This window comes from Cervus elaphus, chromosome X (genome assembly GCF_910594005.1).
Source record: "Cervus elaphus chromosome X, mCerEla1.1, whole genome shotgun sequence".
Classification (NCBI taxonomy): Eukaryota; Metazoa; Chordata; class Mammalia; order Artiodactyla; family Cervidae; genus Cervus; species Cervus elaphus.
In genome coordinates this window covers 161,475,466-161,491,590 of record NC_057848.1, presented here as the reverse complement: position 1 = coordinate 161,491,590, position 16,125 = coordinate 161,475,466, and the positions used below count along the sequence as shown (strand labels likewise).

General features: G+C 36.4%; 1 protein-coding gene across 1 annotated transcript in view; it reads left to right on the top strand.

Moving 5' to 3' along the window:
* The first annotated feature begins 4,648 nt into the window (after positions 1–4,648).
* The window catches only part of GLRA2 (glycine receptor alpha 2), a 183,493-nt gene continuing 172,016 nt past the window's right edge, over positions 4,649–16,125 (top strand). Inside the window, exons 1-3 of the mRNA XM_043896172.1 lie at positions 4,649–4,868; positions 5,295–5,473; positions 7,590–7,723. Of these exons, the coding sequence (XP_043752107.1) occupies positions 5,406–5,473; positions 7,590–7,723 (202 nt within the window). The 5' untranslated portion in view covers positions 4,649–4,868; positions 5,295–5,405. The remainder of the gene's footprint in view (positions 4,869–5,294; positions 5,474–7,589; positions 7,724–16,125) is intronic.

Here is a 16,125-nt window from a genome sequence, read left to right as displayed (position 1 = left end):
TAGTCATGTGGACTTGGGAGGGAGAATTAATCAATTTACATGAGCTTTACAGGGAAGCCCCGCATGCTGCAGTCCATGGGGTCACAGAGTCAGACACAGCTGAGAGACTGAACAACAACAAATTCCTCACTGGAAAAAATAGTGACAAATCATTGTTTTGCCTACCACATGGTATTGGTATTTTGAAAACTACAAAGCACTATGTATGTTAGAAATTTATCAATGTCTGTAAATAATACTTATGTTCAAATGATACTGATGTTCATAAGAAACATCTCTTTGTTTACATCTATTTAGAATTTTTAAACATGTAGTATCATATAGACCAAATACTGTGTATTGATCTTTACGATGTTATAGGATGGGTCAGAATCTTCTCATTTCTCTGATGAGTACAAAATGAGGGTGCCACATGCCTTAACCAGCTGTGATTTAGTGAATTAGAACCATAGGTGGATTTGACTTCGGGATTCCATTGCATTGCAAATATGACCTTTTTCAAACTCCAGAGACTTACTCTCCTTGAAAGTGGAATTGTCCAAGGGACAGAGTGAAAACATGAATTTTACCAGTCAATAGATGCTAAGAACTGAGATTAAGAACCCAAAACACACAGTCAGCTATGATTTTATAAGACTTTCAAGAGTATTCTATATTTTATGTAGCAATATTATCATCCATATTTTATATATTATGACAATGAAGCTCAGTGGAATTAAATGACTTGCCTAAGGTCATATAACTGATCAGTGTTAGAGGTGGTACCTGAATTAAGGACATCCGATTCATAGTCTCCTACTTGTATTTTCATTTCATGCTATAGACTCCCGAGCCACTGAGCTGGCTTTTCTTTCAAATAAGTATAGTTCTTAACTTATTAATTCCCTGACAAGTAATTTTTGACAGAATGATACATATTTAAGTATATTGGTTTTTTTAAGCAGCACTTTTGAGTGCATTCAACAAACTACATTCTAATCACCATGGATACCATTATGTTTCCTGTCATTAACATTGAATGGATGGATATACTATGGTAGAAAAAACCAGAGGCCGTCCCCTCCCCCATTCATTACAAAGCTCATTGAAAAAATGAAAGTTGCTTAGTCGTGTCTGACTTTTTGTGACCCCATGGACAATACAAGCCCATGGAATTCTCCAGGCCAGAATACTGGAGTGGGTAGCCTTTCCATTCTCCAGGGGATCTTCCTAATCCAGAGATCAAACCCAGGTCTCCCACATCGCAGGCAAATTCTTTACCAGCTGAGCCACAAGGGAAACCCAAGAACACTGGAGTGGGTAGCCTATCCCTTCTCCAGCAGATCTTCCCGACCCAGGAATTGAACTGGGGTCTCCTGCATTGTAGGCAGATTCTTTACCAACTGAGCTATCAGGGAAGCCCCACAAAGCTCATTAAGCAATAATTGTACACATGTATACATGCGATGGTGACAAGCTCTTTGACTCAAAGTTGCTGAGTAGTAAAGAAAACTGTAATAGGGAGAGTTGACAGAGTCATGCAAGTCAGGAAAACCCTTCTTGAGGAAATGACATTTGAAAAGAGATTTGAGAAAAAAGATACGCAAAAAAGACAAAATGAGAGGCATGAACACTTTCTGGGATTAAGCAAAATGGCAAGTGTGAGGGACTAAAAAAAGACCAATACGGTTAGAAGAGAAGGAATAAGATGAAGGACAATGTAGGCATGGGCCAGACCATGTGGCACTTTCAGATCACGTTAAGTACTTCTCTTGTTCTACCCAAATATCAATAGAGAGTCATCATGTTAATCAGAGGGCAGGACATAATCAGATTTTGATTTCTGAATAATTGTTCTGGCTGCAGTGTAATAATGAGGTGGTGGAGGATCTGCTATTGGTGTGGGTAGAGAAGTAAGGTAACTATTGCTGCAATCCAAGCAAGAGATAGACTAGCTCAACTAGGGTCATGGAGGCTGAGATGGAAAGAAGTGGACAGACTTGGTAAATGTTTGAGAGAGAAAATCAATAGGGCTAGGTAAAGACTGAATACAGTAGGTGATGGAGAGAGAGTCTTACAGTTGATGCCTTAGCTTTTGTTTGGTGATAATGAAACAGGAGCAGCAGAACAGAAACAGGATTTGAAGAAGTATTAAAACCTTGGTTTGAACATGTGGACTTTATGGAACCTTTGAGATATTCAACGGGAATTGTTTAGGAAGAAGCTGGACATGTAGGTCTGCATAGAAATACATATATTTGTGTGTCATCTGCATAAAAGGAAAATGCAAGTTATAGATGTGTATAGTATTGTCTAAGAGAGTGTAGAATGAGAAGATGAGAGGACTAGAATACAAACTTCAGAAAATCCAACTAATATAAGCCAGGAGGATGAGAAAATGCTTGCCAAGGAGACAATACACTAGGCAAGCCAGGAATGTACTATGTCACAGGGTCTAGAGAGGAAAGTCCTTGAAGAGAACAGAATAGTGGCTGCTAGGGGTAGAGGATAGGGAGAAACAAGGAGGTGCTAATCACTGGGTAGTTTCAGTGATGTAAGATGAATAAGTTCTAGAGATGCACTGTACGGTTCTGAGCCTCTAGTTAAGAACTGTACTTTACACTAAAAAATCTGTTGAGAGAGTAAATTTCAAGTAAAGAGCTCTTTCCACAATAAAGTAAAAATAAATTTAAATAAAAGAGGGGAAAAGAGATGTTAAGTGCCATGGAAATGTCAAGTAAGATGACAACAGAAAAAATATCCTTCAGCCTTAGTTACAAGGAATTCATTGGCAAACTCAGGGAGAGCTGTTTCTATAGATTGACAGAGCTGGAATCCAAATTGATGAGAGCTGAGAAGTATAATGAGGAGGTTACATTAGGTCTTCTCTAAAGTTCCCTTCAACTCTAAAATAATATATACGTTGATTTCATGCTGCTAGCCAGAATCTCCCTTTGTCACAGGTTTCCCTACTCACCCTACTCTTGGTTACTAACATTGAAAGAAATGACTGGCAAAGACTTTATTACTTGAAGCATCATTACAACCTCAAAAAAATTTTTGGACAAATAATTTTCCTATACTTTTACGTACATAGTTTTGCTTTTGGAAAGAATCTTGAGCACAAAAAAATCTCGTATGATTTTTTCCATAGCACCAACTGAAGAAATATATTTCCAGGAATTGATTTAATTTTTTGGGTCAGGACTGCAGGGATAAAATCAGGTCTAGAGTTTCCATGTGGATGAATTTGGAAGTGAACAGATTCAAATTGCGGTCCAGGGATGCCTCACTTTACACTAGACTGTTTTTCTTTTAAATTGAATCACTTTTTCTGGGTTTTGTGAGTTAAGAGAACACTTCCAAAGAACTGATTTTGTATGTAAACAGAATGCTTGCGCACTGCTGCTTTTCATCTAAAGAAAGGTCCTATATTCTCACTGTCTTGGTGAGATAGAAATCTGCTAAAAGGGCATACATAACATTGCCACTCAAAGTGTAATCAGTGGGGCCAGCACCATCAACATCAGCTAGGAACTTGTTAGAAATGCAGAATCTCAGGCACCACCTCAGACCTACCAGATCAGACCATCAGGTGATTTATGTTAAGATTAAAAGGTAAAAAGAACTGCTTTTTTTCTCAGAATTTCCTTTTTAAAATCAGAGAATTCCTTGTTACTCTGCTATGATATTTAAACTTATCCATGCACATATTAGTCATTTATGGAATAAAAATTCATCATTTTATTTTGTTTTAAAATTAAGACCTGCAATGGAGTGCCAAGGAGATGAACAAAGTATATTTTGCAGACAAACAGTAGGTTACTCACCCAGCTCATGGCAGAACATGAATTTTTCATCTCCCCTTGCCAGAAGTTGATAATTACTTACATTGAACTATTTATCTTTCCTCTTTTTTACTAGTAATATTTGTAAGTTTAATTTGAAATAGCAAGGTTACCTGTCATGCTTTTTGTGCAGGATTTATAAACTTGCACTATTTTCTGTCTCATTAGCCAATTTAGGAGAAGCACATTTACACTTTATTACGTGACTCATCCCTGGTGATTAACATCTGTAATGGGCAGAAGAAACTCAACCTGCAGCCTCACCCTTCCTTGCTTCAGCTCTTACTGGGAGCCCTACTCTAACCTTTAACCAGGACAGGAAAAGATTGCTACTGCCCCCTGCCGGCCCATTTTATTTTTTCTCCATTACAAATCCGTGACTTGAAGAGGATGCCCAAGGATTTTGAGCCGCTAAAGAAAGCTCAGCGAAGGGGCTTTCCCTAGTAAAGAAGTAGAGAGATTCTTTGGGAACAGGCAGCTAAAATCAAATGAAAACACTCAAGGGGCGAGGAAGGTATAAAGGGCTTCTAAATTAAATTATCGATCCTCAAGAATCATTTTCTGCATATGGGCTTTTCTCTATGCCAAGGAAATGTCCCCTCCTTTTCAGCACAGGATTCCTCTTTTGCCTTTAGGTTCCAATGATAAGGAGTAGACTGCCCACTCCCCTACTGTAATTTCAGTACTATCGATTCTGTTCTCTGCTTCGCCCAATTTTCTTTTCCCACGCCTTGATCGTATTCCCTTCTTTTTTCAGCCTCAAACTCCCGTCCCGCCCAACCACCTACAGACTCGCATTTCTAGGAGCTCTGACCCTAGCCTCCTTCACCCTCTCCATCTATCCTGACCTCTGCTCCTCTCTGGTCATCACCGCACCCCTTCAGCACCCCTTCGCTGAACAGCCAGTCACTCTTTGCCTTCAAATAGCAGGCATGTCCGCTCTGGAATGCCTCTCCCCGACCCCCGCCCCAAGCGACTGAAAAAGGAAACATGCGCACTTCAGAGCTAGGAGCTGTCCGAGTGCTGAAATTTATCGGCTGGGTAAGATCACGTCTCCGTCTCTTTCTGTAGCCCTCATTCCAGCACAGGATCTCAGCAATTTTGCCCTCTTCTTCCTACCCACTCTAGCACGCAGAGTCCTTTCTTATCTCTCATTTACAACTTCTTTTCAAAAGAGAACATTTTCTAGAGAAAAGAGATTCGCTAAACAGAAAGGACATAAAACAAAAGCCACTGCAACCGACTTCCAGCATGGCATTGTCACCAGCATGGTGATGTGATTAAGGTAGCAGCATTTTTATTATTCAAGAAAAGCAGCTGGGGATCCATCAGTTCTAAGGCTTTGTCTCTCCTGGGTTAACTGATGGTCCTCAGCCCCCGTTTGACCTGACCATGATGCCTAGTACTGGCACTTTCTGTTTTTCCTCAGCAAACTGTACAAACCCAAATCTCTTTTTGATTTTCAAGGAAACTAGATTCCTGCCAAATTTTGAGTCTGGACAATAAATAGATACTTTGCCCTAGCTTCTTTCTGGAATCATTTCGGGAATATTTTCCACAAGCATCACAGATACAGGAATGAACCGGCAGCTAGTGAACATTTTGACAACCTTGTTTGCATTTTTCTTAGAGACAAACCACTTCAGGTAGGTGAAACGACTTTGCATGCTGATATTTTCCACATGAAAACTGTTTGAAAGAGAACGTGTCATGTAATTTTTATCTATTTTTCTATGTCCTGGACCATATTATGCTAATTTTATAAAGGAGAGTTAGAGTTCTTTTGTTCTTTTAAAAAGCTTAATTATGGTGGGAAGGTGGTAAATTTTCACAAAGGCAAGTTTTACGATGCATAATCCTACTTTATGCACTTGAATGCTTTTTCACAGCCAATGTGATATTAAGATACTCTGATGAGTTGCATGCTCTTTATATTTCTGTATAATGGAGATTTTTTTTTTCAAATTCCTCTGTAAGTCATTTAAAGGGATTATTGAATGCAATGCTTTTCATATGGTGCAACTGATTGAATTAATTTGCTAGGAGCATGCTCATTTTATATAAAATATAAAAGAACCCAAATTCTTAGCCAACTTGGGACTTCTATTGTATTTCAACAACTAGATGCATACTATGAGAACTACAATTCAGGAAATTTCTTGAAACATCAAAAACATTTAAAAAACTCATGCTATCACTGTAGTCTACTGTTCAATAAATTTAGAAATGTTATTGCCTATCAGAACTAAATTAATATGACATCTTTGTATTTATTCATGCATGAGAAATGGACTATGCATAATTAAAATAAGCAAGAAATCATTATTTGCATGCTTGCATTTTCTACTTAATTTATAAATCATTTAATCAATTGATACCTCAAAATATCAGATTATTAGCAGTAAGTGAAATAGCCATCCTAATGGCTAAGAGGTTCTAAGACAAGATAGAAATAAGAGATGTTCGTACAACAAAGTATAGGACTCTTCATTTAATTTTCACCAAATTTTATGGTATTTTTTCACAGAACCAAGAGAAATGGAACATATAGCAATAATGCTATGAGTACTGGGAAAACCCTCTATGTTCCTTTCAGGTTCACACCTCCTACTATGATTAAGAAAAATCGTAGGCTGGGTTTTATTAGAATCATCATCATCATCATCTTCATCACCACCACCATCACCATTATAATCAAATAATACTTGATTAATCAGATGAATCTGCTTATGGGAATGTGAGTATTTCTAGGTGATTGTATCAATTTTAACTTTTACTGAATGTTTGTATCATTTTTGCACTTATATTTAATATTACTTCTTTGAAAAACTGTCAAGAATGTGATATTTTCTTAGTGATAAGATTATTTGTTAAACTATTGAAAATAAAGCTTGAAAATACATACTTTGTGGAAGAAATCAACATTCAGTTAACAACTATGTATTGTGAAAGAATTCATTTCATGCTCTTTTTATAAGCCTTTTAAGGAAAATCAACATCTGAGAAGTTGTCCAATTACCATTTAGTGTCTTAACAATGCAAAAGACAAACTGATTTAGAAGTTCTTTTTCATGAATACTTTACTAGAAAGTCAACAACTTAAATGCTAATATATAAATAACAATGATAATATAAAATAGAAGTACAGACATGCTCATTGTTGACCTATTTTAGAATGAAGTTAAATTTACAAGTGAGGATTTTCTTTTAAACAACATATTGAAAATAGCTGAGAGTTGGAACAGAATCTAGCAGGTGAGAAAATAAGCAATAGGATAATTAGTTCATGGTTTACTGTGTTCTGCCCATCTTATTTTATACACACACACACACACACACACACACATATGTAGAGGACTTACATTAAGGGCTGAAATGCTGGAAGAATATTTTGAAAATCATGGGGAAATGAGACAATCACATAAATTTTAGAAATTATCCTCATTTCCCTGATGACACTAGAAAGAGCTTTATATATCCATAAAACCTATCATCTACAGCTAGGCATGCTGTGTCATCTTAAACATCTTATGGCAAAGTTTGGTAACTTAGGAAATATGACTCAGGATTTATACACTTCACCACTTAAAGTTACCTCAAGACCATATACAAGTTAGGAAGTTGACCAAAAAGTTTATAATTTTTTTCTTCTTATTAACGTATCAAATATATTTATAAAACACGATGTCAAACATTGTGTGAACATTAGTTCTCAGGTGATAAGAATGGAATTGTTGCTAAAAGAGTTAATGATGTGTTTAGGGCGGCTTTCTGCAAAGACCATGACTCCAGGTCTGGAAAACAACCTTCACAGACCCTATCTCCTTCAGATTTCTTGGACAAATTAATGGGAAGGACATCAGGATATGATGCAAGAATCAGACCAAATTTTAAAGGTAGGTTCCACTTAAACTTATGTTAATTAAGCCTATGGGAAGTCCAGATGTTTGAATACATTGAAAAAAAGTTTTCAGGACTTTTTATTACAAAATGAAAACAAAAAACACAGTATTTCATTTCATTTTCCCATTCTTTCGAACTAGTTGATTTAATAGCTTAAATTTTATGTGTTGTTTGCACACAAACACATAAACTTGCAAAAACTTTCCTCATTTGTGTTATGTTCCACAAGGAAAACTAAAATCTGAGATTATTGCCACATTCCCTATGTTATCTTGAGTGGGAGTGTGACCAGAAATGAATATAAGAGCAAATGATAGACTTGATTTATATGAATGATTACACCAAGGTCTTTGGTTTGGGTTTTAAATGCCTACCCCTAAAATGAAGTTTTAAATTCAATATACAACATGCCATTATATATACTTTCAAGCCCTCATTTTTAAACCTTGTGAGAAAAGGCTCTAATTGAATATATTACAAACTATTGGTTCCTCTTGTTTAAGCATTCTCATTGTTTATTTGAAATTATTTATCAGAAATTAACAAAGAAGATCATAGAATTATAAAGTGCATATGTCAAAGATGGTAGATACTTTCTTTGTTCGATTAGAAACAAACCAAAAACTTTGGTGTTTTTGTATGTTTAGCATTAAAAATGTAATTAATAGTCTGCAAAAATTACTTTTGATCTATTTGATTAATTTTTATTCTGAATCAGAAAAATACCAAAATAAGAACCAGTTATTTATTGAATTGTTTTGATGTTTTAATTTTAAAACATATTTTAAATAAGTGCATTTTATTTTGTAATTTAATTTAAAATAATGCTGTGTGAAATATTTATAAGATTTTATAAAAGGATAAACCTATGATCGTCTAGGTATTATGTCATAATTCATGCATTGCTTTGGTTTTGCTTATTAACTATTTAATTGGATTGCTTTCCTTGAGGGTTGATTAATTTTTATTATTGGCAAATATGAGCATGAAAACTAAATTCTAAATTCCTTTCTTTTTTAAATGTTGCACCTCTGAATATACCCAGCGAAGGGCACATTACTTAAAGAAACATATCAGATTTTTGACAAAACAAATATTTTGATTTATAGATTAAATATAAAAGAGAGACAACAGAATTTAGCTCAAAGATCGATTTTCCTGAAAATTTTCATGTTCACCCCATTTCATATTAATTTTATGGTCACTGGAAGTCAATATTTGAAATAAAATCCTATGAGTAACTAGTTGAGAATCAGCTTTGTCAATGAGACTGCTCACTCATACATTTATTCATTGAGCCATCTAATAACTTTTTAATCTGAACTACATGCAAAAAACTAACTACTGCACGCTTTGAAAACTTGAGAGATGTAACAGGTTTGGATGCTACCACCAAAAATTTCAGTGGCGAGAGCAGATGTTACATAAATATATGTATAATAATATAATACATAATACTAGATAGAAAGAGATAACTAGTTAATAGTTAAGTAACATTAGGAAGTACAGATAAAATACTACAGGATTCCAACAAAAGGAAAGATGATTTTCTATTAAGCTATTCATGGAAAGTTTCATAGAGAAGGACCAGAGATGAATTGTTTCAAGTTTATGAGAATCTTGTTTAATAGCAGTTATTAACATTATTTTCCAGAAATAATTTTTTAAAAGGGAAGAAAAGTGCAAAGAGTAATAAAACAAACACCCATGTTGTTAGTGCTACTTCCAGTTCAGTTCAGTTCAGTCACTCAGTTGTGTCTGACTCTGCGACCCCATGGACTGCAGCACGCCAGGCCTCCCTGTCCATCACCAACTCCCGGAGCTTAATCAAACTCATGTCCAACGAGTCGGTGATGCCATCCAACCATCTCATCCTCTGTCGTCCCCTTCTCCTCCCACCTTCAATCTTTCCCAGCATCAGGATCTTTTCTAGTGAGTCAGTTCTTCGCATCTACTTTAAGTGACCACATAGAATAAGCAATAATTTCCACACAGTTTTTTTCTGGCTCTTTTGGGGACGTCACTCTTTGGAAATGACATTTCTCATGATTCTAAAAGAATAAATAAATGAGGAGAATATCAAGTATAGCAAAGCATGGCCATATTTTTGAGATCTGTCCTAAAGACCTGAGTACAGGATGTTTTAAAGACTTATCTAAGGGAAATAGGTGAATATCACTTAGGACTCTTAACACGAATGAACTTTACTGACTTTTCTCTCCCTTTCCCTTTAACTCTCACTTCAATGAACCATGATACTCTTTCATAAATGTTACTTACATGGACCGTTTATATCAGAACAATTACAGAACAGCTCCCACAATTCTCTTTACTATGAGGATTTTGGTTTTTCCTGGGTGTAAAACATTCCTTACTTGATTCCAGACGTGATCTTCCCTCATTAGTGTTCCCATGGAACTTTATATGTCTAATATAGTTCTATTGCATATTTATGATTTATCAACCCATCCCCCTACCACACCTTATTTTATATATATATATATGTATGTATGTATGTATGTATATGAAAAGAAACCATCATTTTCTCCAGAATGAGGAAATAAGGACCAAGAAAGAAGTGAAAATGTAGATCAATTTTTGAAAATTAGTGCTTACAATAAATTGTAGTAGAAGTTGAGGGTGGAGGGAACATTTTTAAGAAATGAAGTATAATTAACTCAAAGTATTTGTTAGTTTAGGTGTACAGCATAGTGATTCAGGTTTTTTTGCAGATTATATTCCATTATAGGTTACTATCATATATAGGTTACTATCAGATATTGGCAAGGGGTGGGAACTTCTGAGGAACCCACCAGTGGTTCTAGTGGCTAGCAAAGATGATTTTAGCTGAGTTTAAGAGAAAGAAATAAAAGAGATAATAAGGAACTTATAACAATAAGACTAGGAAACTATAGTACTTACTATAGCTGATTAGCAATGTATCAATGAGAAATTTTATATAGTAGATAGATATGAAAGGTGATTAGGAAATGTGATTGTATCTGGAATAGTGATAGACTCTCTGTAAATGCCAAAACCAAACTGACTATGATAACAATAAACATGGTGACAATGAAGACAATGATATTGAAAATAACAATAATGGTAATTAATAAGAAGAAAAAAGGGCAAAATCTGACCACAAGAATACAAGCAAAAGCCAAATATGGGCTGTTGAGAAAAAGGAAATGGCTTTTCTAGAAGCCATAAGAAATAATAGCACATTTCTCTGTTTTCTTTGATGCCATGTACTGGCATGGGAAAAAAAGTGTATATGCACAATTTTTCTTATTGGAAGAAATTTTTCCTGCATACTTTCAAGTCAGTAAAATATTTCATGTCTATTCCATATTCCTAATGGGCTCTGAAAGATGTCATAATGGGCATATATACAAGGAAGGGAGATGGATGTATGCTAGAAAAGGGAGCCAGAAATGATTCAGACTTAGACTCTGTAATTGAGAGCCATTCTTAGAAACTATCGGAAAAAAAAAATAGCTTTTCTGATGTGCTGAAGCATAGTGTATAAACAAAGTCATGAGTCAGAGCTGCCAATTGCATTCCATCTATGAGATCCACAGAGACTTGGGTCAGATCTCATCAAAACATAAATTTTGAAAATCCTCACTTCAGATAAAAACACAAGCTATATCTACTTACAATTACCTGTGTTGAAACCATGGTAAATGTTGATTCTATGTCAACAGAGAAGACTCCTTCCCCACTTAGGTGATTTGTCTCATTCTCAGTTGATTTATCATGGTGTTATTCCATCATCCTATCAGATATTCCTTTGTCAGTATTATTGTATCTTGAAAATGCCACTTTAAACATTAAGCTTTTCAAGAAGCCAAATGAAATGCTCAAACCTGGGCAAAATGCATTAGTTCTGATTTTCTCTCTTTGAAACAAAGCCTTTATCTATTTTAACAAAATTTTCTTTGAAAAGAAAATTAACTTAGAGTTATATCCTAAGTTTCATCCCAATGTGAATAAATGCATTTCACCAGAACATTCATTTTGGGGTAGGATCTGGAATAGATCATGCCAGGAGATAATTATTCTCTCCACTTTTTTGTGCATGCCATGCACACTGATTTTTTCCCCATATCTGGAGACCTAAATTTGAAAGTGTGATGTGTGACATTAAAACCTACATTTGCATGCAATATGGTTTCCTTTATTTTCCAAGGAGTTATCAGCTCAAAAGGTGTTTCAGATGCAAGTAAGAAACAGATTCACTTTCAAAAACCTCGAGGTCTTCAGGTTTCTCCCCTTGAAAACTCTCTTGTCTGTAGCCAACAGGAGCTCAAGACCATGTGTTGTGCTTATCGTTCCTGTAGGGCATGACCTGAGCACAAATGTCCAGCAGGGACCCTTGGAAAGAGTGCTTCTCTCAGTGGGCGGTAATGAAGCCCTAGCATAATCATTTCTTTGATCACCCTGGTAGATGCAGGCATCAGATATTACCATGGATTCTGAGAAAAAGAATAGAATGCTTACAAGTATCAGAAAGATTTTTTGCAGAAGTATTTGACTTGAGTGCAGAAAGCAGTCAAAACCTTCAGACACCTAAAAGGGTACAGCCATTTTAGAATCACACAATAGGAGATAAAAGGTGGGAAATGGTTACTGAAAGGAAAGACTGGATGTATCAAAGAGAAATTTATATATGATAGTTTTATTCAGGTATGATGTAGATGAAGAGTTTTGAATATCCAAAATCCACTAGCTGTGTCACAATTTATTTTTAGCTTCATTTGTATATACTAGGCTGCTCTGATGGGCCTGCAAGGTGCTTGTCAGGAATTTGAGGTAACACCAAGAAGGAGGCATCTACAGTATTCTAACACACTCTGGCAATGTCTACTCCAAAGTATAAGTTCATTTATTGAAGTATGTCTTCCATTCCATGGTGACAGAGTAGTAGAGTGGGAGGGGTCTTGGACTTGGATCCAGAAAACCCAGGTACATGTCCGAGTTCAACCACTTTGGAGATGAGATGTCTCCATCTCTCTATGACTCAGGCTTTATTCTGACTTTGCTCACCTCATTTGGGTTGTTCTGAATATCTAATGAAATCATAAATCTGAATGATTTGCTTCTAACTATTAAAATTATTACAAGTAATTTGAATTATTATTACCAGTCTTTCATTTCTCTATTATAACTGACACTGACTATGTATTCTCAAAACTTACCCTTCATGGTGATGGGGTCCCTAAAAGTTGTTTGAATTTTTTTTTAATGGGAAAAAAAAGAGTCAAAGAGGTTCTAGCATTTTAGAGTCCTACCACAGTAACCAGGATGTAGATGTCATATGTCTTAGCTGGTTCTTTTTTTATTAGTCCAGTGGGAAGATTTTCAACCTGAGAGGGCTATTTCCCATTCCTTAATATGAAACAAAGAGGGAGCCATTTGTGTGAAGGAAATATCTTTATGAAATCTTTATTCAAATCTCATCCTTGATTATTTTCTTAAATTCATTTTTTAAATGAACCAAGTAAAAGACACAGAACCAATTTTGCTTGGTCTAGAAAGGACTCTGAATTTGATGCAAGATATGTGACTGTCATTTCTGATATATTTTCTTGTCCAGTTACTGCAGTTGCAAGGGTCACTGCACAAACGTGCTGAATTGATTTCTAATTTTAGAATAAGTATTTTAAAAAGAACATTTAGTCTCTGCAACATGGCAGGTTAAGAGCACTGGAAATGGAAGCCCATAATTTAGTTTTTGAGAATGTATTGCTCCTTGGTTGATTCTGGGTGACTTCATATCCTTAATTTTCATTATTGAAAGAGTCTAAACATTTTATCCTGAGTTCTATAGTGCTTTCTGTTACTCCCCATGCTGAAGAACAATTCAGTCCATTTTGTTGATAATCTGAGACCTTGTTTTAAGAAATAATGGCATATATATCAGGGTGTCTCAGTACTTAAAGAGAGGACATTATAATGTGTCTAGTTGGTGTAATCAGGTTTAGGGAAAAATAGTTATTAGCTTGTTCTTGGTGGTGTTGGATATTTTTCTTGGTGTGTTGGATCAGACGTGTTCAGTCTTAAAAATGAAAATTTAGTTGATTAAGCCTCATTATAAGGTCTTTGGAAGCATTCTGTTTTCTCCTCGGAGTTAACACCTAAGAGGCTGTCTTGACTGTAGGAGGCAACATTTTTTCATTGACTTCTTTCTTGAGAGGACTACTCTGAACACTTGTGACTGATTGCAGATACTTTAAGCCATGTGAAGCTCACTAAAGGAGGGACATGAGTGAAAAGAATAGGTCTCTAACTGGTATTCTTAACTGTGAAGGACCTGTAAGAATAAAGTAACTAGATCTCCATTTTGGAGTTCTAGTCTGGCTAGCCAACCAAATGTGGTCAGGGGGCAAGTACAGGAGGAAAGCTGGACACTCTCTCTGACTCATGTCCTGGCTTATGCACCCTCCACTCCTTTATGAAGTACAGGGGTACACCCAATGGTGGCTCTGTTTCATTAACATATCCATCCAAGAGGGAAAAACAAAATCCTGGGTCAAGTCAAAATGTGGAAACCGAATAGGCAGTTACCATGACTGTGACTGAATAAGTCTTGTTTTCTATATTTTTTTCTGTTGGGAGGTGGCTCATACTTTCTTGAGGAAAAATAAGCTACACCTGCCCATGCACTGTCAAAGCAACAGAATAAATTTGCAGCAAAGGAGCACATATGTGAGCACAAAAAAATTACATGTAAAGGTTTTCCATCTTTATATTTCAATCTAAACACGCAATTCTTTTGTTTATTCCTTTAATAAATAAGCAATGAGCAGTACCTATGTGCCAGGAACAATGTTCCTTGCTAAGTATACAGTGGTAAACAGAAAGTTAAGCTTCTAAATGTCAGTTCTCACTTCAGTAAAAGCTGGAATATAATTTGTAAGTTTAATGCTGTACCATCCAGGATCTTTGCAGGAAAGAGATGGCATATTCCAACAGGGTGTGGGAGAGTTTGGAAAAAACCAATCCCTAAAGGGAGAATGTAGTACTCTGGGACTGTCAATAGTAGACCTGAAGAGGCGAGAAAGGGAGTAGCTGCCAGAACCTAGAGAAAGTGGCTCTAGAGAGAAGCCACGCAGTGAGATCTATGGAGCAATGGAGTCACTATGTGCTGGCTTAGAAAGGAGGAAGCTAGTGAATAAATATTCTGACCCCACTCTCCTCCTGCATTCCATTTTCTTGTGGACCCTCTCATTGGCCAAATCCAGCTAGAAGTCTGAGGGCAAGGGAGCTCAATGGTGTAAACCCAGAAGGTCAGCTTCTCAGAGTATAGAGAACAAAAAAGACAGAAACTTGAGGTGGGTGGGGAGTGGAATATAATCAGCACAAAGTCAGCTTATGAGCAAAGCCACCCTTCAACTTCGGGTGATCAAACAGACAGTTCCCAAACCGACAATAGGTTTAATAAGCCTTCCTTTGTCACTCTCGGGAAAGGAGGGAAATGAGAACGGGATACCACCTGGATATATTATCCCGATAGATACATGATACCTCCAAAAGCGGAGAAGAGAGAGGAAGATAATGGAAGGTGATAGTTCTGTTTCCTAGACAGATGAGTTAAAGAGGTGCAAAGGGGTAGGGGCGAAGAGGGAAAAAGGGGGGGAGACAGAAGTCTTCCTGTGGAATATACAAAAATAATTAATATCATTTCCTTTCTCTCTGATTTAACATGTTTGTATGTTTGCTAACATTGTTGTGTTTGGCCCTCAGTAATCCGCCCCCCCCCGCCCCGGGCTTCCCACGCTGGAATGTGTTGCGGGCTTCGATTTGAAGCATAAGACTTAAATGCCAAGTCTCTTGGGGCAGCATTTCTGAGACATAGCCTTTCCTGCCTGCTCTTCTGTCTGTACAGAGCTGAAGAAGTGTTAGAAGCCTAGGGGCAGGGAAGTGTGTGTTCTGAGGAAATGGTGGGTCTAAGGGACAGCTGCTTGTTTTCCACTGCTTGGTTGGTTTGATTACTGCACCTGAAATACAGCTACTTATCACGGCAATTCTAACTACTTTAGGAAAACCTCAGAACCACTTTACCACCTAATTTTTCTTTCACTTTTAAAACCCAAGTGTACATAGAAGATAATATAATCTATCTTCTTCTGATTTATTTACATTTAAATACTTCAAGATGTGGGTTTCTAAGAACAAATTCATGCCCGACAAGGCAGCTGAGATTTCTTTTATCAGTCTTTCTCTTAGAAATAGCATTCTTTGCACCCTTCCCCCTTAAATGTATTTGGAAAACAAGGAGTCTGTTTATTTAGCTTTGAATCTCCAAGTCTGAAAAGTGAAGGATACACACATTAGGTAAACCACACTGTAACAACCCCAGTAAGATGATATAAGTCAGGATAATTTATAT